At 42.7% G+C, this 26,347-nt stretch overlaps 4 protein-coding genes across 6 annotated transcripts; 3 read left to right on the top strand and 1 right to left on the bottom strand.

Annotated features, from left to right (window-relative positions):
* The first annotated feature begins 156 nt into the window (after positions 1-156).
* LOC109469264 lies at positions 157-3,602 on the top strand. Its single transcript, XM_019767752.1, has 4 exons — positions 157-722; positions 1,074-1,191; positions 1,383-1,477; positions 1,892-3,602. The coding sequence occupies exons 1-4, from the start codon at positions 429-431 to the stop codon at positions 2,666-2,668; spliced, it is 1,284 nt and encodes a 427-aa protein (XP_019623311.1). The 5' UTR covers positions 157-428; the 3' UTR covers positions 2,669-3,602.
* On the bottom strand, positions 3,196-23,531 carry LOC109469309. 3 transcript variants are annotated; one of them, XM_019767816.1, is made up of 5 exons: positions 23,466-23,531; positions 10,428-10,567; positions 5,466-5,574; positions 4,644-4,925; positions 3,196-3,876 (listed from the first exon to the last, which is right to left on the bottom strand). In XM_019767816.1, the coding sequence occupies exons 1-4, from the start codon at positions 23,514-23,516 to the stop codon at positions 4,800-4,802; spliced, it is 426 nt and encodes a 141-aa protein (XP_019623375.1). In that variant the 5' UTR covers positions 23,517-23,531; the 3' UTR covers positions 3,196-3,876; positions 4,644-4,799. The 3 variants fall into 3 exon arrangements, 1 of the variants encoding a protein (XP_019623375.1); XR_002140180.1 differs by lacking the exon at positions 3,196-3,876 and adding an exon at positions 23,121-23,191 and having other exon boundaries at positions 4,874-4,925; positions 23,466-23,480; XR_002140179.1 differs by lacking the exon at positions 3,196-3,876 and adding an exon at positions 10,663-10,733 and having other exon boundaries at positions 4,874-4,925; positions 23,466-23,480.
* On the top strand, positions 11,944-18,366 carry LOC109469236 (NLR family CARD domain-containing protein 4-like). Its single transcript, XM_019767699.1, is given in 6 exon segments — positions 11,944-12,045; positions 13,685-14,085; positions 14,366-14,479; positions 14,627-14,863; positions 14,866-16,785; positions 16,950-18,366. Coding segments are annotated over 5 exon segments (2,901 nt in total). The 5' UTR covers positions 11,944-12,045; positions 13,685-13,715; the 3' UTR covers positions 17,210-18,366.
* An 816-nt stretch (positions 23,532-24,347) lies between the features above and the next one.
* Positions 24,348-25,231, top strand: LOC109469079 (oligodendrocyte transcription factor 2-like). Its single transcript, XM_019767464.1, has one exon. It carries the CDS (start codon positions 24,491-24,493, stop codon positions 25,229-25,231), a length of 741 nt encoding a protein of 246 aa, XP_019623023.1. The 5' UTR covers positions 24,348-24,490.
* Positions 25,232-26,347: the final 1,116 nt, after the last annotated feature.

The raw sequence follows: 26,347 nt of genomic DNA, 5'->3' as shown, positions 1-26,347 counted from the left end.
TTATATGAGTTTTTCAACGAGGGGAAGTGCGGGTAGGCAAGTAATTGTGCAGTGTAAAAAGGGCCTATGGTGTTAAGATGAACCAATGCATGTAATTTGCGCGCAGTCTCACAGCGACATCTATCCAGTCTTATCAGTACTGCAGTTAACAGCATTATAACCTGGCCAGGTCATTGACCCTCAATACGCAGTGGCGCAACTCACGGACGGCAATCTTCATCTTCCTGTGGGCCTCTGGCTTTCTCTCAAGAGAACGGTTTGTCAACTTTCAGATTTATGTCTTTTCCGACTTAAAACACGGGATGTACTTTATACATAGGAGGCCACTGGGAAGATATTCCGGCAAAGATTGAGATTGGTGCCGTGTGGATTTGTCTTGAGCAAGGTCCAGAGAGAGTGGGCATCGCCGCTAAAAGTGGGGCAACAAGATGGCCAGCTTACAAAAAGTCCGCTGCAGAGAAATTTTTCTCAAGGGAGGGACCCCAACAATGTCGCCGGCTTGTTTGGACGACTTCTTGCCGGTGCAACAGTCGGAATCTCAAACGAAGAGTACTTCTGTGTTTGAGGCGGATACGACAGAAGCAGTAGCCGACCCTGTGAAATTCTTCCGAGAAAATGGAGCACAGTTCTCCGTGTACAGTTTCGACCTCGATCGGCGAGTTCTGGGGCTGGTCAAGGCGAGGGAAGGTGTCGACATCAGGAAAAAGCCATTTTTATTTCAGGTAAGTACAGATAAGTGTGGGGTGTGTGTGAGCAAAACGGGAAAAGTAGTTATGTTCCATCTCAATGTCTGCTTGGAGATTTAGGACACTAGTCACGTATTTCATAATAGGCCAGGGGCCCAGGATAGGGGTCTAATTAATATGTACAGGGCAGCTCTCAAGATGTTTTGCTTTCAAAAACTCCTGTGGGAACAGTCTCCAATTGTGCTTCTAATTCAAGATACAACAAGGATCAACAAGAAAAAACTGGAGTTCCATACCTTTGCCAATGCATGATCTGATGTTCATCTCCATTTAGAAAAAAAAACGATGAAAGTACACAAATAACGTTAATACCTAATTATTTTTCAGGCACAGCGTGAAACTGCAGAGGAGCTTTTGCTAATCCCCTTTGATGTGCTGCCAGCCGTGACAGATGCTTTGACAGAATCTTTGTCAGAAGTGAAAAACATTTTCCTGCATAGTACTGGTAAGAATAGATACAGTTATATCTATAATACCAATTAACAATATGGTTGCAACTTTTTTGAAACGGGCAAAAATGGATGCATGCATGGATGTTATCCAATATTACTGTTATATATGTATAATCAACTCCGTTTGTCCAAATCTGTTGTCATAGATACAATTACTACATCTTGAACGTTTTATATTGTGCAGGTCGCTGTGGCTCCACCCTGATGTGCAAAGCTATGGATGTGATGAGTCAAGTCCAGGCTGTGTCAGAACCTGACATCTTCACTCTGATCTTTGAGGTAAGATTAACTATCATATAAGAACTTCACCATCTGTAGCATGATTGTTGGCCTGTAATTTCCAACATAAAAAGTCCATTGTCCAGTTCCAGTCTTTGTCAAGGAATGAGCAATCCACTGCTTCTGTGATGTCACAGTCACATCATGCAGATCGGTGAGGACCATAAATTGCGAATGAACGGTAATGTTAGGTTTGTTTGTTATAGAAGTGTAGCCTGTTTACCAAACCTATTTTAGTTGCCCAGTCTCTTTCTTCAGAGATAAAAGAGACTCGGCGGCTAAAATAGGTTTGGTAAACATAGGCTAGTAAAAGTCCAGCTTTTTTAGCATTGGTCCACTCCCAATGTTGTTGGCAGGCTAACAAGGCTGGACTCCAGGCTAGTAAAAGTCACCATTGTTCCCTTTCTTTCCCAGCATGCTTGGGCAAGAGATGTTCCGTTAACATCAGAGGAGGAGGCTGAAGCCGTGATGTTGCTCAAACACAGCATCACCCTGCTCAACTACTGTTTCCTACAAAACGACCCCACCAGGACCATCATCTGTTACAAGCCTCGGAGTGTGGCAGTCTTCGTCGCAGACCTGATGCAGCGAGCTGTACCGGACGCAAAGAACATCTTTCTTTATCGAGACCTTCCTGGCTACTACGACTCTACTATTCAGCTCATATTCTCTGGTAGATATTGGCTTTACTTCTTTGCGACCACATTGAGACTTGATGTTATGTTTCTCTCCGTAATGTTGAAGAGCATACCACGGATGTTTAGGTATGTATATGCACTTCCGCGGATGGCCACTTGTCCTGTTCGCCGTGGTATGCCTTTCCTGTTTGTCACATTTTGGATCATACACATGCAACAGGCATGTGAACTGATTCAGGACGATTCGGATAACTTCTTCCGTGCCTGTCTCAGCTATGAACAGCTCTTGGAGCACAAAGAACAAATCATTCTTAAGGTTCTGGAAAAACTTGATGTTCCGACCGATAATGATGCTTCGGAGATGCGAGCCGTGTTCGATGTGGGTAGTCAGGAAGGTACCGCTATGCAGAGCGGACGGAAAAAGGGGGATAAAATTTCGAGCTCCTGGGTTGGTTCTTGGGAAAGGAACTTCTTTTTGACTGCTCTGAAACATTTCGATGGCGATGTTGATGAACCCGACTTTGTCATGCCCAACAACATGGTCATGGATTAAAATCCTCTAATGCTTTAAAGATTTAAAACGCTAAAGTATCTGTATCAACATGCACAACAGCAAAGTGCTGACTGACATTGATAAGCTTTCAGTCATATCTCTGACCCTTCTCAAATTAAACTGAAGCACAGAGATCTGACGGAAAGCTTACTTTTGTGCACAAGTTCAGCGTTGGAAATCTTCATGTCATTTACCATCACAGATGAACTTTCATTTAAATTCAAAACTGAGATTTAGGCATGTTGCAATTGTTATACTGATTTGACATACAGTAATGTGTTTATGAACTGTATTAAACACCAGAAGTGTAGATTGTTGTAAGCTAAGTTAGAATGAAAACTCACTTGTGCTAGAAGTGTCTAGTATAAAACTTTCAATGTTTCCTAAGAATATTTGTAACTTCAATGTTTCTATTACATTAAATTTTTGAAATTTATTGTAATGTATAAATTTGCTACATCTTGTATATCATGACTAGTGCTAAAGAAATGTAATTAGTTAAAAGTCAGACATTTTGACAATAGACATAAGAGTTTGACATGAGCTTTATTATGTTTTGAAATACGTCTGGTTAAAAACAAAGCTAAGGGTTTTTTTTACCTTTGCTAACCCTGAATCGGGTGACAGATAAAAATTGTGCGAACCGAGTTATGGACAACATTGTTTCTGGAGTAATCTGTCTTAGAACAGTACTAGCTTCATGATTACAGATATAAGATAAGTTTTATAGGAATTAACACAGGTATCTTTGCACACTTTTTCAGGAAATATTTTCAGTTACTGTTTATGTATCTAGTTTCAGAGTCAAAAGGCGTTATATGGCCACTTTTTGTGCTAATATGAATTAAAGCTGTGGAAGAGTCCACTAAAATGGGAGACTTCACAAGTTTGAGTACAATAAAAATCACATACCATTACACTTATAATATGGCTACAGTTCTAACCTTATCACCATCTGGGTCACCAGTTTTCCCACAACACCACATGATCCACCAGGACCAATCACGTGCTCAGCTACACCAACCAATCAGCATCTAGCTCCTGTCCAATCAACACAACTGTCACAAACTCTTCTCTACCAAGTCCAAACTTTCTCAATACTTCCTTTCCTTGTCAAGGTGTTGGCATTATCAAGAACAGATCCAGACCACAAAAATGGCCTAAGAATAAGAAATCTCCTGATCATGCAGTTTGGTTTGAATGAGATTTAGACCCTGTTCACAGTGAAAAAATGGATCTGGATTGACTGCCGATCCCGATCAGAAATTCATTAATCCCGATCGACCCGCGCGTTCACACTGCTTTTTGCTGATCCGGATTGCCAGGGCATCACGCTCAGAAATGGATTGAGGTGTCACGAGCCCGCCATCTTAAACTTTGCATGCCATAGCCGCTGTAACTCCGCCGTAAATTTTGCAAGAAAAGAACTCAGAAAGTTTGTACAGCCTGGAATCTTAGCGGAAATAAAGAGAACACCTCTTTGAACATGTTTGGGTGGTCAGGGTTTAGTTGCGTGAAGGCCGATATTTTTCGGGCTGTAACACTCGATTCCACTGGCTCGCCATTCCACTTGAGTGTAACGTTGGGGCAGGGAGGTTGTTGTAAACATCTTTCTGCATATTTTCTATTCATAATTTTGATTGGCAATGTATTCATAGCATTACACAACGTCCTTGTCACCGCATATTATAAGACCCGATCGGTAGTGGTAGTATTTGTGGTCAGTCTCACACTAGCGAACCCCGAACCCAATCCACTTTGCGTTCACACTCGCGTTTACGCCCGATCCCGATCCGCCGCAAGTGTCTTGAACTACCTCCCCGAGGTGGATTACTTTTGGATCGGGATTGGAGAAAATCAATCCCGATTGGAGCGTTCACACTGCGAAAACCGATCCGAATTGACTTCATTTGCATAATTTTGATCCCGATCGGCGACCGATCCGGATCGACAAGTTTCACTGTGAACGGGGTGTAAGAAACTAAACTGAGCAGATCTAGCCTAGGTGTATTGCTTGAGTCAACTCAGTTTAGAAGAATGGACAGTGGACAGGTGTGATTTGGTCTCTCAGAAGATGCTGACTGTGCTGAGCACATGTCTGGCCCTGGTGTTCACTGTTATCTGGGTGGAACTAACAGATGTGCATTTCCACAAAGTGGTCCCGATCCTTGAAGATTGGTCCCCAAGCACCATGGTCTTCTTTTGGCTCTTCTTTTCCACTGTTGCCATTGCGTATCTGCACTGGAGTATTGGCATCCTGGAACATGGGTAGAAAGGTGTGTTTTTATTTGAAAAGGTTATGGTGGTCAACTTTGTCATTTATCCACTTAAGTTGTATTCAGGAATATACATATACAGGAAGACAAGAAGTTGTACTGCTGCCCACACTAAACATAGCAGGAAAAAGACAGGAAGGAAATATTCTGCGTTTGCTAGCAAATGATAAGTCAGGGTAGACCAGCACATCTGCAGAACGTACTGCGCCTTTGCGTATTAATTGTGCATGGCACTTCGGCAAAACATCTCATATAAGGTTGTATTCGCATGTACAATGTATAAGGTTAACATACTGTCTGTAGTTTCCACATGTTATATGGGAAAAGATATTGTCTGCAACAGGCAAAATTCTGATGCAACATTGACCAAAAAGCCAATGAAAACCGTGAAAAATCAGGGTTTCATGCAGGCGCAGTACATTCTGCTGATGTGCTGGATAGACCCACCTTTCCAAGTTGTGTAAACCATTGAGTAATCTATTAACTAATTATTGAGAAAACTATTGACCGTGACGCCACACCTTGCTGGTTGGGTCCTGCTGTACAGGTTGGCGGTTCTGGTAGCGCCGGATAGCCGAGGGCTCGCGACCGTCCATATCGTGTTGTTGGTTGCTCACACCGGCATTGGCACTGAAAATGAGAGGCAAATGCTTAGTCAAAGAAGACTGACAAAATAGCACATTGAAGTTCATAAACTATAAGTGTATAACCTACAGAAAACAGTTACCGTACATCAGTGTTTCCGCCAGAGGGCCGTCCACCCGTCATATGACGGCCTGGTGTCGTTTTGGACGGCCTGAACTCGGACAGAGGCCGTCCTCTTAAAAAATTTCGAGACTCGGAAAAATCAGAGAAATTGACAGTCTTTGTTTTGTTGCTGTAGACGAGGACGCCGTCCAAGGCAAGAGAGACACACGTTGTTTGTTTTGCTATTGTTATCATGCTGACGAACAATTGATGTCGGCGCCTTTCGCATACGTTACTTAGTAATCTCATTAAAACCCGTTTTTCAAGTCTCCATCCGGTAAAATGTATCCACAAACATATTTCCTCGAACAGAATCATTTCGGATGTGAACATTTTTTTTGGGAGTTACGTTTTTGTTTTTGATGGTCTTGTAGCGGGCGGGTTGCATGAAAATCCACGCCGCAGTTCGCTATCCACGCCGCGGTTCGCTAACACTTCCGGCTTGCTTGAATACGCGAAAGGCACCACAAATCGGCATATAGATGCATACATTTTCCCAAAAATTCTTCATAATGAATTTCTTTAATGGAATGTTACTAATTAGCGGTAGAAACACCGTAGAAAGTAGCGTAGTGTAACTCTCTTCGCCAACAAACAAATTCTACAGCTATGCCGGCAAAGATGGCTCTATCCAATCAGAGCGCAGGTCATATGAGGTCAACCAATCAGAGCGTAGAGTTCACGCTGCTACTTACATATTAATGACAAAATGGCGCGTATTTCCTTCTCCGGCGAGGTTGAGAATGTGCGCTAGCGCGCTGCAAGTTTATTTTTCCGGCGATTTTCTGACTTTTAACGCCGATTTTTCTCACGCTACGATCACGCTACCATTTGACACTGTACTGGAGACAACAGATGAGTGATCATTTTACAATCAAGGAGCATTTTTGTTGAATGAAACAGCAATGAAAGCTACGACAATTATTTTTCAAAATTTGTCTCGTGTATGAGAGATAAGATGACGTTTCTTTACATGTTTTGATGTATTTTTGGCTTGATATTAACTAGTAATTCGTAGCGGAAATGTACGGAAGAAGTACGAGTACGAACGAAGCAAGGCTTTTCACTATTAAAAATCCGGCTAGCACGGGCGCTACCGGAGGTTATAATTAAATGATGCCGATGTTTGGAGTTTTGCAGCAGAGTTTTGCAACAGTATAATTTCCTGACGATACGTTTGCCATCTGTAACAGTGTTTTTATGTCAATACAAAAAAATGTGGAATGCTTGTGGACAGTTTCAACTTGTAAACAAGTGTAAACAAATGCCCCGCCCCCTCAATTAATTTTCGCGACGTGTTCCCTAAGTTAATTAATTTTCGCGACCCGGCCCTTCCCAACTGGACGGCCTCTCAGCTGCAGTCTGGCGGAAACACTGCCGTACATCATGTGGATAAAATACACCGGGGATAAACTTGTGAATTGGTCTGTCAATTCTCAATCCACAAGATCTGTTTATTTTCTAAATTCAGTGTTTCCTTGGAGATGCTTGCGCATGTGAAAGTACTTTTCGTCGTCAACAGTTCCTGTTTTTCAGCCATGTTGCATCACTCCCACTGCGGTTGGTAGCCGTGGCGACTATTGATTCGGGCTTACATTGCATTACCCTCAGCAATAGTCGTGGAAAGATCCATTGGCAGAACTGCACATTTCCCGTTGGCTGCTCGATGCTCCGTTTTTGACCCGGTTTTTTGCTGTCCCGAGCTTCCCTACAATATAACTCCACAATTGGCCGGGTTGCCGATGTTTAGATCAGCCTAAATATTCCACAGCGCGACAGAAAAGTAGTAAAATAGCTAGTCGGCACAAGCTGGCGCCATCTTGGATATAGTCGGGAATGTCCGCTACCGCCGTCGGGAACGCTCGGTAGCCTTTCCGGTTATAATCGGAGAGCTTTCGGTCGGGCTTCGGTAATCGTGACGCTACCGAGCGTTCCCGACGGCGGTAGCGGACATTCCCGACTATATCCAAGATGGCGCCAGCTTGTGCCGACTAGCTATTTTACTACTTTTCTGTCGCGCTGTGGAATATTTAGGCTGATCTAAACATCGGCAACCCGGCCAATTGTGGAGTTATATTGTAGGGAAGCTCGGGACAGCAAAAAACCGGGTCAAAAACGGAGCATCGAGCAGCCAACGGGAAATGTGCAGTTCTGCCAATGGATCTTTCCACGACTATTGCTGAGGGTAATGCAATGTAAGCCCGAATCAATAGTCGCCACGGCTATGCGGTTGGTTGCTAAGTAGGTCCTTGGAACTTCATTCCTGCATAATACGGCTACAGTGGCTATGAGGTATTCACTTCGCCCATGTCAATCATTTTGAAACAGCCAATAAAAAGAGCGCAAAACTATTTCATCAGCTCCAGATTTCACAATGATAACAAACTTGTTAGAAAGGGCTTTTTACTTGCGTCATGGCGGTTTTTTTTCTGTTTGTAGAGTAAATGTGAACAGTACGTGGTGGTGGGTGACCCTTTTCACTCCAGGGGTGCACAAGTGAGCTGATGCAATCTTTCCACCCCAGTAGCTTACTATTACGATTCAGGCACAGTTGCGCTGAGGCCACACAGGGATTTCCAACAAGCGAAACACAAAAATGTAAAGTTTGAAAAATGCTGATTTTGAGAGTTGGAAATACATGTAGTATTGAGAAAGGGTCGGAAGAGGATGTAATATGCCCGTTGGGGCCAATTTAGTACTCGTCTACTGGGAATAAATTATCAAGACGTTTTTGTTATGTAAGGGCCATTAAAGAAAACAACTTACCCAACAGGGTAGTATTTACTGTAAATTTGGAAATATTCATGTTGGTTTTATTTTACAGTGATCACTACACAATGAAATCATGACTTTGTATCACATTTTGTTTATACATGTACAAGCTTATTTCAATGGTACCAGTAAAATTAACCCCAAACTTAGACACAACAAAAAGCTCCATGGCGGCGTCTATAGTGAAATTGAGTCCCCATGAAAATAAATGCATTTACAGTAAACCCATGCAGTTACGTACTAGTACTAGATATAATCAAGGAGGTTTAAAGAGAAAGGGGAAAACACACTTCAAAGTGAGAGCATAAAAGTTTAAACCTGGATTGAACTAAATGCCAAGTGAAAGCAAGGAGGTTCAATCTAGTATTGAACCTCATTGGTCAAACTTTTAAACAACTTGCAATTGACAGAAAAAGCCCCAACGGAAGTCTATTTGAGAGATAAGCCTAGGGTCAGCTTACACAACTCTCCATAACAAAGATAATTAGAGTCACATGCTGCAATGATGACCATTTATCTTTACAACATTTTCAACCTGTCAACACTTGATAATGCTTGCATCTTGTTTTTTATGTGCCAACAGACAATACAGCAAGTCTGATAAAGTTCATATCTGAAAACTTTGTTGCACTGTGCTGTGTATTTTCTAGGATAGGGTATAGCTCTAGAATTCTATTTCTTGTGGTAGCAATGGCCTCACATGGTTCCACACGTGGTTGTCCCAAAAAGAAGTCATTGGCGTCATCAACATATTCTTCTGGGTCAACAGTTTTTGTAACGACATACATATTAATAATAAGAAGAAGATCACAAACAGCTGAGCAGCTAGCTCGCACCATATGGGTACATACTAGTAGGAGAATGAATGAAAAAACTCAACATCTCCCATTCCCATTCTTATTGTTCTTCCTATAAATCTAGCATAGTTCCCATAGGTAGGAAGAGAGACATTTTAAGAAGTCTGAGGTTGTTGAACTAGTCTCAGTCTCTGAATCTGTTTTTGCACGATAAATTTCTGCATCAACATGCCAGACTGTTTTTCAATTTATAGGTGTGCTCAATGGCTAACAGTTAACCACAATATCTTAGGATAAGCACTTCTTAAGGGCTTTATCTTCGGAGGGGCGTCATACACCTTGGTTAATTAAACAGAACTTCATTTGCTTTTCTTAATTTTATTGGCTCAGCTGGCATTGTAAGACAACAAGTCTGTTTCAATAAAAAAAATACTGGTACCCAATCAACAACATAGGTGATGGAACCATGTAAAAATGTATACATGTTGCCACAAAAGACTTGGACTATCTTGTTCACAAAGCCAGCAAAATTAGCCAGCAAAATTTCAGGATAGGGTGGGCGTTATACCAAGCAGATGTTAGGCTTGGTTCGGACGTTGTTTATCGTTTTGTCGGGCGTTCTATATGTTTCTGTCAGCTTTTCTTTGGATCTAGAATTGGCCAGTACACCTAAAGAAAGCCTGGCAAATGAAAATAGAAAGCTCGACAAAACAAGCCCAACCCGTGGTTGGACAGTTGGGTGACCGTGCGGTTGTGGGTTCTGTGTCAACAGCAGCACTTGAGATCTTGCATCATCTTTCTGCCGTTACCCAAATAAAATATTCCAGGATCTAAAAATTGTCTTGTCGGCATTTGACACCGGGAAAATACAGCAGAAATTTAAGAAGATAGATTATGAATTTTCTGTACCTCAATTTCTGTTACAAAGGCAGTATTCTTTCGTGATTTTCTATGTTCAAAGTAATAACGTTATATAGGGACGCCACTATTTCGGTTCAAATCATGAATAATGCAGGACCACAAACAGCTGAGCAGCTTGCTTGCACCATATGGGTACAAATTCTGCATTTCCCAAGCATTTCTCACTTTAAATAGGTACAAATATTGTCTGATATGGTTTGGAGAAAAAAATGATTTCAAGAAATCATGACAGAAAGGTCGGCTTACCCGTTCTTGTGAATCTGCATGATGCAAGGATTTCTCGGAAAACAGTGTGTGAGAATATCGGTGCTGTCCCGTCTTCGTGCGGTTGGTTCGCGCCCAGGAAAGCCGTTTGCTTCACAGCAGAGCTTCGAAGGCGTGCAGAACTGGCAAAGAAACGTCGGAGGAAGTGTCTCAAGGACACTACTGGACAAAGTCTGGCAGAATTTGCTGACAAAATGAACGAATGAGTGGGGCCCACTTCACTTCCGTGTTCACGTGATTAGTACATGCGCACGGACTGTTTCATTTTCTCCTAGAGGGGTGAATCATCTACATACATAAAAGCTTTGTTAAAAGTATTATTGACTCAAAATACTACAGAATACTAATAATATATGAAACAGTGTCAAAATTACAATGGAATTGTTTGATTTTATAGATGCGAATGGTATATTTTGATGAAATATCATACCCTTCGGAAGATGGTATCGTTAGATTCAAATGATGACGTCACTTTATTTTCGCACTCACGTACACTTTTCAGCAGGGCCAAGGCTAGAAATGGCATGAAGGAGGTTTCAGGGCAGGCAGTGCAATTACTTTGGGCCATAGAAAGCTATGGTTATTATACGCTGAGACAAGTCCCCACGAAAGTACTTTCTCACATTTCAATCTGGAAAATTCTTCTGCACCAGAGCCACAAGGGTCTGTTTCCCAAATACATAGAAAGAAAACAACAGGGGGTTGACTAGCTCAAACTCTGACAACAGCTGAAAACAGTAAACTAAATTGCGTAAACAAACCCTACTTTTGACCTAATTTTTCCATGTATCCTTCCACCCTCGGTAGGCGCTAGGCAAGACTGGTGAAATGAACAAAATTCGACCAAAGTAGGAAAGTTTAGACCCTACCTGTTCCTTCTACCCAGAAGTCTCCAAACTGGACCAAAACTTTCAAGAGAAAAATTATTTAACTAGGCATTACAATTAGGCCTCTACTGCGCAACGCAATTGCGACGTCTGCGGGCCAAGGATCACCGAAAACGATGAAGCCTATTTTTTTGCGGAATGTTGCAACGTCAATGCAACGTTATAGTACACACGTAATCTTATGTTTTCCGTTAACGTTACACCCATATGCCCCGAGGTCTATCTATATGCCCCAAAGACTATGTGATGGCGAGGAGAAAGATTTGGTTAACGTGATGGTAAGAACTTTTGGTCTAAACCAAAAAGGTTTTACATGCTATCGTTGACAAATATTGTTGAGACGTCCGGCACACGGGGCAAATTTCTACCACTGACTTTCGGCACAACAGAATACTGAATGCACCTTGTCTTGTTGTTTCAAGTTACTCTGGGGAAAGATGGGTAGAAATTTAAGAATGACAGGTCAAAAGGTCAGATATAGGAAATAGGGTGAACTTGTCCGGGAGCCAGGTAGAGGTAGGGAATGACAAGATTTGGCAGACCAAACTGCCAATCCATCATTTGGCAGTTTATTGGGCCCTGAGGTCGTTGACTCGAGGGCTGCATCGGATCTGACGTCATCACACGGAAGTAACACGCAGGTCTGCCGATCGTGATCGGAGCACTTTTCGGGAATAGTTTTCTACTTAGTAGACCCGAAACTTTCCAGACAGGTAAGTGACCACACTGCTTCTAACTTGTTCTTACATATTCTAGTTGTTTCTTAACCTTGTTGTGTTTCCTGTGGTTGCATGGGTTTTGCTGTAATCAAGAAAATCTTTCCGAAAAAAATGTTTCAACATGACGCGCTACACTGTCGACTAGCTTCCGTGTTCGGCTTGCTTTACCGGGGTCTTGATCATGAGTATGTGAAAAATATAGGCAACAATTCTGTTCTTTAGACGTCTGCCTAACCTCCACAGCTTGTCTAGGCACCGTCATTTTGACCACGGCGGTACTAGTTTTAGCAACGAACCCGATTGAACACGTTTGGGAGCTCGAAAGTCATATAAGGTAGGTCAGTACTGAGGAAATAATACCCACGTTACGTATACATGCCACACTACCAGGTATGGCATGTCCCTGCCAATGTACAAAGGAAGATATGTAGCGATGCACGATATGTAAGAATGTATGTGGTACGAAAATGTATATCCGACGAACGGTGTGGTGGCCACGTCTGCATTTTATATAGGACCACCTGTCCCATGTAGCCAGTTTCAGTCTTCTGGGTCCCTTGGCGTGTTTTTGTACGGCCACCTTTCTCTCCGATATTGACCACCTGCCTTAGCCTCTACCAGGCTTGAGGAGGCGGCTGGAAAGAGTAGAAATCGGCCAAAATAGAGAGATAAGCATGTCAAGGGAGTATGGCCGTTGAGAGAACAGGCGGCGAACTGTTCTCTCAACGGCCATACTCCCTTGGCATGCTTATCTCTCTATTTTGGCCGATTTCTACTCTTTCCAGCCGCCTCCTCAAGCCTGGTAGAGGCTAAATGGCAACCTGTACACCGTTAACAGGTCAAAGTCCACCAACATTCGATTGCACTACAACCGTTGTAAATCCTGTTGATATCGCATCAGCGGGGACACCCAAGCATGCTGTTTATTAAATTAGGCCATGTTGATTTGATTATATGGATGACATCCGCGCGCGCATGAATTTTCGGCCGTTTAAAAAAAAAGTTTTCAACCATACTGTAAATCGTACAAAAACGTTGCAAAATGAGCAAAAATATACCGTAAGTTACAAAAAAAAACCATACCAATGTCGTAGAATGCCAAAATCAAACGAAAAAAGACGAAATTGTAAAGAAATGAACTTGAAGACTAGATTATTCGCCAAACCATATTCTGTCCCATTTGTTCAACCCTCATGACCACGTAGATTTCATAATGAAAACGACTTTTTTTTTTTGCAAAACTTTTTTTTATTCGCACGCGCGCATCAATTTTGGGGTTCCCGGAGGATGTCATCCATATAATCAAATCAACATGGCCTTATGACTAACGGTGGTATGTAAATTTAGTACTGACAGAGGAAAAGACGAAATTTCATGTCAAACTTCAAGTCAAAGTTTCCACAACATTGTCAACAACTATAACAAGGACAATGCAAAGAAAAGTGTTGTATAAGATCAGAGTACATGTACTAACGTAATTGGGATGAGTATCGAGTCTCCAGGGTAAAGTTTCCTATCATGAGAGGATAAGCATTTGGCCATGAACCCAAACCGTAAAATGTTTTGTTTTATGAAGGAGGATGGTATGCTGTTGAAAAAAGCTGATCGTTGTGTTCAATGTTCTCACTTTCAGCTCATCAAAGGCAATACAAGTGAGGGTCAGCATGGGACAAGGACATTCTAAGACCGAGCCACAGGACCGGTCAGAGAGGCCGAGAAGCTTAAGACGATGGTCAGTTCGCCACCACTTCGGGCGCCCTAGGACCTCACATCCGGAAGCCGGTTCAACCGAGGGCACGCCAACTGCCGAAGGTGCCGTTGGCGGAAGTGACGTCACATTGGACAACCCTGACCTTCAACAAACACAGAAAGAACAGAAAACCCAAAGTACGGAAACCTGTAAGGAAGAAGTCGACAAAGAGGAACCGGTGATGACCTTGCAGCTCCGAGATGATGAAACTCCTGCTGGTGACCTTGATGACAAGATCAGTGAAGTTGTTCCGGACCAAGCAGCACTTCTCGTAGATAAACAAGGTAAACGGCGGCAGGTCATACATGTATGTGTGAACACGGTTACTGTGTACTATGAAGAAACAGTCCACTATTAAACTTACACTATAGAGCCACTACCTTGTTTACACATTAATATTTAGCACTTCTTACACAAGTTTGATTATAAAGACCCCCTAAGTAAAATATCTACAGCACGTGTTGGAGTGATCTTTGTTTCTCGTATCTGTGCTGCCATTTGAGACTCATATGTTTTAGTGAAGCAGTTGAGTTGGCATTTACTTTCCTTGTTTTGTACAAACAGAAGATACCAGCATCATGGCGTTTCGGACACAACAGGAAGGCAGCAACAACAGAACCTACAATATCGGTCCACAATCGACAGTACACATCTATGAAGGGCCGACAACCGTGGAAGGTAGGTGGCTATTGATGGCTTTAATTTTTTTCAACATTGCATCAAAAGTTAAACATCTTAGGTATACCTGTGAATACACAGAAAATAGATACGCGAGGTATGTATGAATTGGCAGTAATATTTGACATATTCGCTGGTTTTCTACAGAAAGGGACGAGTTGAATAAACCTTTCCCACTCGAAGAGTGTCAGAACGCGCTTAAATTGCACTATGAACAAGAAATGGGCCAGTTGCATCCATTGGCTTGGAACGAAGATTTCATGATGAAGACGGACGACATTTTCACCGACGTGGATCTTCTGCTACAGAGTCCCCACGGCGGAAAAGTTGACCGCAAACCCCTTCCTTCGGTGACAGAAGCTCTGGCGGCCAGATCAGACTGCCCCTCCCCCGGCGAGTTTTAATCGAAGGGCAGCCTGGCGTCGGTAAAACCACCACACTGTTCAAACTGGTTGTCGACTGGGCTAAAGGCAATAACAAAGCCTTGTCAGGGTTCGATCTCGTTTTCTGCGTAGCGCTAAGAAAAGTCGCGGAGTCCCAGTCGTTCTTTGACTGCATCTTTGACCAGCTGTTGCCTGAAGATTCGTCATTCGATGAAGACAGCCTTAAGCAGTATCTACAAGCAAATAAGAACGTTCTGATTGTCCTCGATGGCTACGATGAATGGGAGCCAACAGAATCCCACGACATCAGCAAAGTTCTGAGCGGTAAGCTATTTCGTGACTGTTGTGTCATCGTGTCCACCCGACCATCGCGGACGTCTGACCTGCTGAAGGCAATGCGTCCGGACACCCGCCTCGAGATTAACGGTTTCCATCCCGACAATGTGAGCACTTACGTTCGCAAATACTTCGGCGACAACGGCCCGAAAGCAAGGAGATTACTTGAGAAACTCGAGAGCAACTTCCTCAGTACAGGGATCACGTTAACGCCGATGTTTCTGCTTCTCATCTGCATATTGTGGGAGGAGAGGGATGACTTACTACTGAGTGACCGCATGTGCCCCTTGTACGATCAACTCATTCTCTACCTTATCAAAAGGTTCTGTGTGAGAGAGAATATTCCCTTTGTTGATGAAAAGTTGCCACCAAATATCAACGCAGCGGTTTTGTTCCTTGAAAAGCTTGCATTCGACGGTTTGATGCGTGGTAAGCTTGTATTTGAAGAAGATGAGGTTACTCAAGAAGGCAAAGATGTCTCTACAACTCTGACCAAACTAGGTCTCCTGCACAAGCAACCCAGTCCTTCCAAGTTACGACCCTCGCCCCAGTACTCTTTCTCTCACAAAACAATGCAAGAGTACTTCGCTGGGCGATATATTGCATCCTATATAACAGCTCAGAACGACTCGACTGGAAGAGCGTTATTGGAGGGAAACTTTGACACCGTTCGTAAGGTGAGAGAGATGGACAATTTGCTCATCTTTGCATGTGGGAAGCTGGGAAGAAAGGCAGCCGTCATCTTCCAATACCTGGCTGACCTTCACCAGAAGGATCTTAAACCTCTCCAGGACGCTTTCTACACCTTCTATGACCGCGGAGTCCTGAATAAGGACTGGAGGAGGAATACAGAGGGGGACAGCCTTGCTAGTAGAGAAGATTATATGAGCTTCCATATGACAGGTCTCTTTACTGACACCCCAGGCGTTCTCTTTGTCTACCAGACCTACCTGGAGACAACTCTGTTATGTTACTACGAGTGGGGACAAATGGATGGGTTTATTGACAGCTTTATACGAAGAAGAGTCATACAGTTCTCAAGTTCAAGCCCGCGCTTATGTAGTGCTCTTGCACAACTGATGAAATGTGACAAACTCTCTCAGGTGCAGCATGATGTACCCTCTGGTGTGACAAAAACACCCGACAACGCTTCCAAATCAGAAGAAGGACCCTCACAAGAACCTGACATAACCCTTCGACTTGCGCATACCAGAAGGTTCTGCCTTGGTCCCCTCCTAGATACGTTGGGGGCTTGCTCATCTATCGTTGAGTTAAATCTTCGACAGTCTTGTCTGGGCATGTACGGTCCGACCCTCACTAAGCCAAGTCTTCAGCTATCCCGGCAGCTTCCAAACTTAAAACGTCTGAGGAAGTTGGTTTTGTCCTGGAACGATCTGCAGCCAGAGGATGCTCGACTGATCCTCCCTGCCCTGAAGTCTTTGAAGGTACTTGAGGAACTGTATCTGTCGGGGAATGACCTTTCCGGAACCAGTGACGTCTTCTGCAGCATACTGCCGTTTCTGTCCGAACTGAAGATTCTGAAGGTCTATGATTGTGGGATGACATCAGAGGAAATTCACCACATCGGTAGGATTTTCTCCTTACTTACTTCTTTACTTTTGTTGAACTTGAAATATAGTGAAATGTGAGGGTCAGTTTAAATTTGTTTCACTTGTCAATCATAAGTTGGAAGTACATTTTTGTACATGTTATACTTTACTCCACATTAATTACTTCCAATCTTTTTCCAGGTCGTGCCCTAATGGAGCATTGCAAAAAGATGCGCCAGTTGGACTTTGACGAGAACCGCATAGACTTTGGGGAATGGCAAAATATTCTCAAGACTCTGACATTCTCTACAGCTCGAGAGATGGCAACAGATCTAGAGCAAAGACAAGAAGAACAGAACTCCAACGGTAACCAATCAGCACAAACACCTATTACAGGCTTACGATCTAGAGTTAGGAAAATGCACCCGTCACTGTTTAAAAAGTTGGGCATATCAAATTAATGCAGCATCCATGTCATAGCAGCAGTCCATGAAAGAAAGAACCTTTCCATTTTTCTATAGCAAGGCTTACCTAAAGCAAGGAGGTTGAAGAGACAATCTACAGTGATTGCAGTACTGTATATGCTACCAGCAACCTCTAGCAGAATACAAGCAAACTGCATATGCACTGCCATATAATCCAATATTTCTATGTATACCGTTTGTCATATTTTGTTCCGAGATCATGCATGTTGTCCGAGCCTGGAAGCGTTTTTCCTTACAGATGTAGGACTATTGGTACTGCCAATAAATGTGCCATTGACATATCTGGGCACCAGTGGAAGTTATAAGTATGTGCAAGGTAGGTTTAATTATCAGTAGCTAGTCCACTGTGCAATGAAGCTTATCCAAATATGACTATTTGTTCAGTTATAAGAAACATGATATTACATATATTGTTTTCTCATAACACCCCTTATGATGAGCCGGTTGATGCGGGACAGTGATAAAGTTATCCAGATATTTCAACTTTGGTTACAATGTTAATGTTTTTCTACTGTCAGCAATTGGTCTATTATCTATACTTAATCTTTAGATTTTTAAAGGAATTTCTTCAGCATCCTGAGACTGCTAATCTTTTAATACCATCTTTACTTGTTTGTATACCTCAAAGTTCTCTAACTCCTCATTAGCATAACCCATCCATCATAGGGTTAACAAAGCAGTTGACAGGGGCACCTGCCAGCTTAAACAGTCTAGTGGGGGAACCAGTGGGGGGCAAAACTGCTGGTCATTCTGATGACATGGGCTGAGGCCATATCAATGTCATTCATTGGTTATTATATTTTTTGCATGATCAACATAGAATAAGAGAATGGCTGGGAAGTTACCTCCAGAGAAGCTAACAAAAATAGTTACAACGTTATCAGTCTTTTATTTTTATTTTTCACACATAGATTGACAATGTGCAAATATCACTAATATATCTGGTATGAAAATTGTTGATGTGAAGCTTGCTTGTCCAAAACTGCTCACTTTTGCATGTATTGTACACTACTGTATTCAAAGTCTGATTGATAATGAAGCATAGTATGAATTGTGACAATATCTGGCTTGATATTCCTTGTTTGAGATTTTAATGAACCATCCTTTGGTAACAACACAAACTGAAATGAGTGACAAGGGAAAGCATACACAGTGTCATGTTCATCTTTGTACAATGTTTTTGTTGCTATTACTGAACAAAATCTAGTAGAATGAAAATTATTTCTCTTACTTGGTATGTAAAACAAAATGCAGCGATTTTGTAAGTAAACCATTCTTGTTATTCATGCAAACAACTTAAACATGTGCAAGCTTTGGTAACAGAAGGCTCCTCTAGCAGGGGGCAAAACGGCAACACACTCGGGCAAAACATCCACTAATATTGACCTATAAATCTTCCTGGGCTCTTTTGTGGGAGCAAATCACATTTCACGCTTGTGTTAATAGCTAGACATGCTGATTTGAAAAGCTGGATGCGGCATTGTGGCATATGAACACAGGGAGCGGCACCGGGAACAATTGATATTTATGGTTAACATAATCAGCTGTCTGTTGGAGTCATCAGGGTTACATACAAAATGTGCCTTGTGGAATAAAGGGGTTAAAATATTGAGCAGTATTTCAGTTGGCATTGTACCTTGTAAGTTGTATCTTGTAGTAGAAGACAAACTATTTAGGAGAGTTAAGTCCAAAAATAATTACATTTCCTATGAAGCTGTGAAGGGGGATCTGCAGACCCGTTTAGACTTATAAGTACTAGTAGTTATACCTGCTTTTAACTATTCCTGACTACAATGAATGTACCACTTAGGCAATATCCTACATGTACATGTACTACAATATAGTTGAAAACAGATACACTTGAAAGTTCAGAGAGTGCATTAATTACCCTCAAAGCAACTTGCCAAACAAGAAGTTAGCACACTTTTAATTATAAAGGTGCATTACACTTTTATCACAGATTATATCCTACAATACTCAGATTTGCAAGAATGCTTAACAGTTCTATTCAATCATGTACTAGACATATTGATATTGTGAAGGAACATCACACCCAGAGGGGCACTGCTGATCATTCTAATCAACGACAAGCACGTCTCCTTATGGCAGACGCCCAAAAGTCTGGAAATTTGCAAATCTTTAGGATAATAACTAACGACAGACAGACACAGCCCCTTGAGTGACAGCAATCTCCCCTATAGGGTCCCAGATCATTTTCAATAGGGGCGAACCCATGGGAAAAATTGAAATGAATAACTTCTGGTGCCCATATTTCACCTAATTTCTCAAACTCCCCACCAAAATATTGTCAATTATAAACCCACATAAGTGTTTCTTTTGTTTTATAGTACTAACACTAAAAGTACGAAACAAAGCACCTTGGATCTTGGGCCATTGTACCATATGCAACATGGTCCTATAGTTCGAGTCATTCTAGACTGTTGGTTTTTGCACAGTGTATAACAGGAAACATTTGTCACACCTATTTCTATGCAAATGTTTCTAATCAAGCTCTTTATTTATCACCACCTTGCATGGGGTGTTTCTCCATTGTCCCCATATGTCCGTCTCTTTCACTGTTGGTCTTATGTAAAAAGTCTGAAATTAACCTGATGTCAATTATGAAAATGATCCTGTATGTCTCCCCTTCACTTATTATTTGGAAAAAAAAGGATTGTTTCAATCTCATCTTTTGATTATTGAATCAAAAACAGTTACCGTCTGTTTTATTATTTGAAACATGGTTTTAAAACATAACTGTAAATGACAGTGAATTGTCTATTTGTTGTAAAAAAATATCATAAAATGCACTAGATAATATAATCCACATATTCTGCTATAACAATTTATTGATATGAATTCTGGTATCATATAGTACATATTGAATCAGACCAAGCATAAACATATTGGGAGAACTATCCACAACTTGCAGCTAATGATAACTATTCAACCCAAAGCCATGCCCATATGAGGTACTTAGCAGGTTACTGTTTATGACATATTAGGTGATTGACCAGGGCCTGGTGATTGACAGCAGGGTGTGAAACTGTTTAATGAACTATACAGATCATTGGACCATCTGTCAGGGATTATGCCAGAGGTGCAATCTACACACAACCACCAGGGGGAGCTGCGGGGGTCCTGTGTACACAAGGAGTGGGAGGGTTTTTAAAACGGGTTGTCTGATTTTGTGATATAGGGGTGGGGGCAGGACATGCTAATTTCAGGCTTTCAGGGGGGCGGCCTAAGACTAACTCTAACTTCAGGAAGGCACAGCTATGCTTTGCACAAAACTTTTGCTTCCTCATTACGAATTAACATTATATGACACCAGATAGCTTTCCCTATGAATTACTGGATAATTGAAATATATGTATACTTGGGACCTTTGTCAGAAATAGGCAAGAAGTATTCCCACAATAAATTTGTTGGTACATGTACCTGTATCATTGAAAAATTTAGCCCTTTGTAATAAATATGGCTAAATTTATCTTCTTTGTGAGCAATTCAGCACTGTATCATAGAGAAATGTCCCATTACAAAAGCCCCACATTCTATATCAAGTATGGGCTGTATGTGTATTATAAGTTACAACAAAAATTGCTGCACATCATTTTGCACATTCTGGAATATAACTTCTTTTTAGTTCTAAAATCTTCTAAAACAAATTGGAGAAAGCTGGAGAATGAAGAAAGGACACACAAAAGTGGATGAAAAGATGTTCAAAAACATGTCAAAAACCACTCATCTGCTTGGAAATAAAACTCTTTCTATCATAGCCCACCCAAGAATCCATAAGGTCAGACAGAGGTAAAAGTACATCTCTGTATTGTTCATTTAACACCCAACCCATTTCCTGATGCACAAAGAACCACAAAGACACGGAACATTCACTGATGACACGTCGGTGTCTCCTCTTCCTCTGGACATGATAACTCAGACAGACCCAGTTGCCATGGTAACAGCTTTGAAAGGCAGTGATTGACAAAAAGGTTATCCAACCTCTTTGGACAACCAGGATATTATGTATGTTTGGGGCAACTTGTATTTCCCTTTTTCAACATTTGGATCTAAAACTATTTTCATGAATACAAGGATCATATTGCTGTATTTTAATATGCCTCAATCTACAAAGACCGGAGATGTTCGAAAAATTTCTTCCTGAAAAAAGGGTTGCCATTCCTTCAAATTCCTAGTATATTTTATCAATAATATCGAGCATCTGGGAGAAAATCTACAATCCATCTAGGTGGTCTGCCTTGCTGCTGCCCCACTAAGCCATGTATAGGATTAATGAAGACTTTATATCCATGACAGATGAAGACAGTCTGGCCACAAGAGGACATCAAAGTTCAGGTCTGCCCCCAGCAGAAAGGATGGTCCTTTGACGGGATTGTTGTTCTGTCCACTTGCCACCCTGAAGGCTTCTGTCGGAGGTTTTCAGATGTAAAACCTGGAGGAGAATTCCTGATGTTGGCCGGCCCCTCCCCTGGTGAGGTCACCACCACACAATACAGGCCAGGAGCACTAGAACAAAGGGTTTTGTCGCCTCCGCAACAAGGCTTGAAATTGAGTTTTTCTTTCCTGATTGGGACAAATTACACGCCTGAATGAACTCATTCCCTGAGTCTGACTTCTTCACCTCTTAGATGTTCCTTTGGTCTGAGATTACAGGAGAAAGGAAGCAGGAAGTGTCTGAAAGACCTTAGACCTGACTCTGACTTCTTCACCTCCCAAAGGTCCTGAGGTTTGTGTCCGTGATCTGAGATGAAAAAGGACAGGAAGAAGAAATATTGTAGACTTGAAGGCTGGCTGGCATTGGGGGTACTTCATTCTATAGCGCTCAGGTAATGTGAAGAAGCTGCCCTTTCTTAAGCTACAAGGTACAAACATAACTGGGACGAAAAGGCTAGGACAGGAAGAAGATATATTGGGGTACACATTTCAGGTAATGTTTTCAAGTTTTGAGAAGCCAGTCTGTTGGAAGCTTCTTATACAAATGTGACACTTTCAAATCCAGTACTTACTTTTCTCAGTTTGAAGTTTTCCTCCAACCCTAAACCATGGATATCTCTAATTGATTCAAACACCCACCACTCATACAGACAATACACAGTCTACAGGAGTTCACCAGTTGTTGGTGGTTTTTACAGATGAGTCAAAGGGAGAACTAAGGATCCAGTTGACTTTTTAATGAACCCATCCAGATTACCCATCAACCCATTCAGGACTGATTGAATATTTACCACACTGACAGAGTTTCTGATTGTGTTTTCTGAGGACACAAAAAGCTGTGAAAAGCTGGACAAGAGGAACATAAAGGAGTTGATGGGTCCATTCAAGCCTGTCACAGAAAGGATTTGGGCACTTCTTCTTCATTACTGGGAGGGAATTAAATCCACTTAGAGGATTAGAATTGACCAAATGTTGTGGTTTTGGGCAGGAACATTTGTGACCAGATGATGACAAGGTTTGGTGCCTTCTGTGGGGAGGAAGAGCAAGAGTTGGGCAAACAAACTCAAGACTGTAGGGGGTGGGCACTTGTTCGGTGTGAGAGAAACCTTCTGATGATGTATGATCTTGCCTAGGAAAGAAGTAACAAAAAGCAAAGAGTTAGATTTTCTAAATAGTTGTAGGTCTAATCTTTGAGTCCATATCATAAAACAAATGGGATTCATCTTGCAAAGGAGACAAGAAGATTTAGAACTGCAAATTTCTAGCCCACATGTTTTGGTGTACATTTGTAGAATTTCCCCAAGACTGCCAAACATTCCAGGCAGCACAGGGCTCAGCTGGTCACAAGAAGACAAAAGTTCAAAGTGAAGGAGACAGAAAAGAATGTCCTTTTTATCCCAGAAAAAGGGTCAGTGGTCTAAAGTTCACTGACCTTCAAAGCCCTTCGGCAGGACTAACCAACACCTCATTGTGTCCAGTTGGCAGCAGACATCTTGACTTGTCCTGTCGGAGGGCACACAGGACAATACATGGTTATAACACACCACAATACCTGGTCAGGACACACCACAATACATCCTCTGGACACACAACAATCATGACAATACATCCTCAGGAGAGGGTGGGGCTCATCTTCTGACACACTCCCACCAACTATCTCACAGTGTGTGGTCTCATGGTCTGGTTAGGTGAGGGATCAGTTATACCATGGTTATACCTGTACTATTTGGCAAGAGTTTTATAAAATACTGATTTATAAACACAAATCATCATTTACCTGGGCGCCGCCATCTTTAAAGCCCCTCGGATGACCCAAATCGTGTAGCATGTCAGACCGCTCAACCTGTTTCTTCACGTTTTAAACCATTCTTTATCCAGAGGTGGTTACTCACACAAAACTGATTTCAAATGACGTTTGAAGCCTTCGTCAGTGGTAACAACCGGCGAAGGTCAATGAGGTCAGTGGGGAATGTCTGCTGATTTGTACCGGGGAGGAGTTCTCTATTGTCCGCCTCCATCAGTTCTGTCCGCGCCGTGAAACTGGACGGGACACGTCCCAGGCCCGAGCTTCTGGTGCAGACGGTCTAACCGGTCATTATCTCAGGAATCAAAGCGCGAACTTGTGGTGGGGACATCCGAAACTAGTCATTATCCTGTCGTCTGCCCGGCTCTGAAGATGCGAGCAGACAGGCGAGAGGCCTTAACAAAGCGCCCTGCCGTACAAAACGCTGCGGCATGTGCTGTTTTTGTGTGAGCGGTGGCCTTCAACGTTCTTCTAATGGCCTGTCATTAGAAGAACGTTAAGATTCTATTTGATAGCCGCTGCTTGTCTGTTTCGATTTGCCACCAACTGTCCCCAAGATCTCATATCAAAGGAGACAGATCTCTTGGTCTACCAACTTGAGAACTGGAAGCTATATCGTTACATTAACTGACGTATGTCGTATATGCTTATGAGTAGCCCACCAACGAATTCGATGCATCGAACTTACCTTTGCTTTGCTTATATCTGAAAATGATAATGAGTAATGATTTTTCTATAGGTAAAGGGACCATGTGGGCTTGTAGCTCACGTGACAAAAGAAAGGCGGAGCTCTTTCTCTGGGCAACGCCCTCCCTGGTTGGATATCTCTCATGTAGAACCGCCCACCGTAACCACGCTGCTCCAATTGGCTGTATGGTAATATACGCTCTCGGGATCCTTTTGTTTGTTCTCGGTCTATTGTCCCCTATTGCCCTTAATAGTCGCCCGACAAGAAGCGTGCTCAGTTCTTCGACAACAGACCGCCAAGAAGCTACGATATGAGCAACACCGACATCGAGACGGCCAAGTGGGTTCTGAAGATGGAACAGCCTCCGGACGCCGCGATGTTCAACAGAACCTCCCCGTCTGTGTCTCCCCGCCCGTCCTCCCCGACATCGTCCTGGTCCAGCGGCGGCTCGCCCGCCCCCTCCTCACCCTCCTCCCGGTCCCGCCCGGGGAAGATCAGAAGGACCAGCAAGAGTCTGAAGAAGACCGAGAAGCAGCTGTCTGAGGATGAACTTCAGGAGCTCCGTCTGAAAGTCAACCATCGGGAGAGGAAGAGGATGCACGACCTGAACTCAGCACTAGACGGGCTGCGGGAAGTCATGCCGTACGCTCACGGTCCGTCCGTCAGGAAACTCTCCAAAATCGCCACGCTGCTGCTGGCCAAGAACTACATCCTCATGCTCAACAGTTCCTTGGAGGAGATGAAGCGGCTCGTGAGCGACATCCACCCCGCGCACCGCGCCAAGCTGCCCGCTCACCCGACTCTGACACCGCCCTCTCTACCGGGACTCCATGGGCCAGCGTTGTTCCCTTCCCCGTCGCAGATCCCGCACAGCCCCCTGAGTCACCCGCTAGCGTCCCGGGCGAGCCACAGCGGACTTCTCCTCAGACCGGAGCACCATCACGACCGCAGCCCCTTCTCCAAGTGGCCGGTCCCCTGCTCGTGCCTGCAGTGTCCCACAGACAGTGTCAACCGAGTACCGTTCGGGAAGCATCCTGCGTTCACGAGATGAGAAAAGTCACGAACTCAGATTATTTCTAAACGTAAGAGCAAGGACATTATACATTGTACAATGTCTCTGGTAAGAGGTAACTCCACTACCGAACTCGGTTCTACTACTATTTGTCTACACACTCAGTACTTTCTTGCCGATAGTGTTTTGCAAAAAGGAGAGCGACGCTGCAACATCTTCATAGTAAGTTTCTGCTGACATACTGTCAAAACCGGACTCTAAACTTGCAAACGCATACGTATTTTCTACAGAATTTATTCGTGTACCGCAATATTAGACTCTCTCATGTCTCTGTGAATGTATATCATTGTCTGTCAAAGAATTCAGATCAGTAACTGTATTGCTGAAGAAGTTCTGTACATAGCAAGATCGGACTAACTTTGTACATATGTTATTGTATATTTTGAGAGTTGAAAGACGTCACAAATATAAATATCGTTTGAGTATATCTGTTGTTGTGTTTTATCATCATTGTGCATCCTTTTATACGTGTAGGTATAGATGTGATGAAGTGTTCTTCACACAAAGCTTTGTAAATTATTCGAAGGGGCATGTTGAGTTTTATTTTGATATCGTAGGAAACCAAAAACAAAGTCCGATGCCCATCAAAGCTGATTGATCAAATCAACACTACTACAGATTCATTTAAACATATCCCAATGATTGCCGTTATATCATACAAGTATATAACATATGTGTAACCGAGGTGGAATTCACCAGGTTCTTTTAGGATGCTGCAAGGGAGACTAACTACAGGGCTAGCAAGAACACACACAGGACACAGGCATGGCCGTTACGCACGCACGGGAGACGATGGGCTGGGACAGTCTCTCTCTGTAACCTTCTCGCGAGCTGTCTCTGTCTCAGACTGTCTTCTAGACTGTTCTCCCTACCCACCGAACACCCAGCTTTTATTGTCAAACCACAGACTGGACACATATTGCAATGCAGACAGTCGTCTAGCAAGGGAACAACACAATATTTCGCACCTGTACGACATGTCCTTGATGTTCCTATCATCAAAGCCTCGAATTAACATAACCAGATTAACATGCTGGCCACAAAAACTTCAAAGACGATGGCCTCTTACAATATGCATAAAAAGTGTCATTTTCA

Source organism: Branchiostoma belcheri, unplaced genomic scaffold (genome assembly GCF_001625305.1).
Source record: "Branchiostoma belcheri isolate BF01 breed outbred unplaced genomic scaffold, Haploidv18h27 scaffold20, whole genome shotgun sequence".
Taxonomy (NCBI): domain Eukaryota; kingdom Metazoa; phylum Chordata; class Leptocardii; order Amphioxiformes; family Branchiostomatidae; genus Branchiostoma; species Branchiostoma belcheri.
Note: the sequence above shows the minus strand (reverse complement) of the source record. Positions and strands in the feature narration are given on the sequence as shown.

Bases quoted from the DNA above. Each gene is read 5' to 3' on its own strand.
- LOC109469079 (XM_019767464.1), top strand. From the start codon at position 24,491: ATGAGCAACACCGACATCGAGACGGCCAAGTGGGTTCTGAAGATGGAA.
- LOC109469309 (XM_019767816.1), bottom strand. From the start codon at position 23,516: ATGCTACACGATTTGGGTCATCCGAGGGGCTTTAAAGATGGCGGCGCC. The intron at 10,568-23,465 runs GTAAATGATGAT...TTTCTTTGCCAG, and splicing joins TTAAAGATGGCGGCGCCCAG to TTCTGCACGCCTTCGAAGCT. The intron at 5,575-10,427 runs GTAAGCCGACCT...TCTCATTTTCAG, and splicing joins ATGCAGATTCACAAGAACGG to TGCCAATGCCGGTGTGAGCA.
- LOC109469264 (XM_019767752.1), top strand. From the start codon at position 429: ATGGCCAGCTTACAAAAAGTCCGCTGCAGAGAAATTTTTCTCAAGGGA. The intron at 723-1,073 runs GTAAGTACAGAT...ATTATTTTTCAG, and splicing joins AAAAGCCATTTTTATTTCAG to GCACAGCGTGAAACTGCAGA. The intron at 1,192-1,382 runs GTAAGAATAGAT...TATATTGTGCAG, and splicing joins CATTTTCCTGCATAGTACTG to GTCGCTGTGGCTCCACCCTG.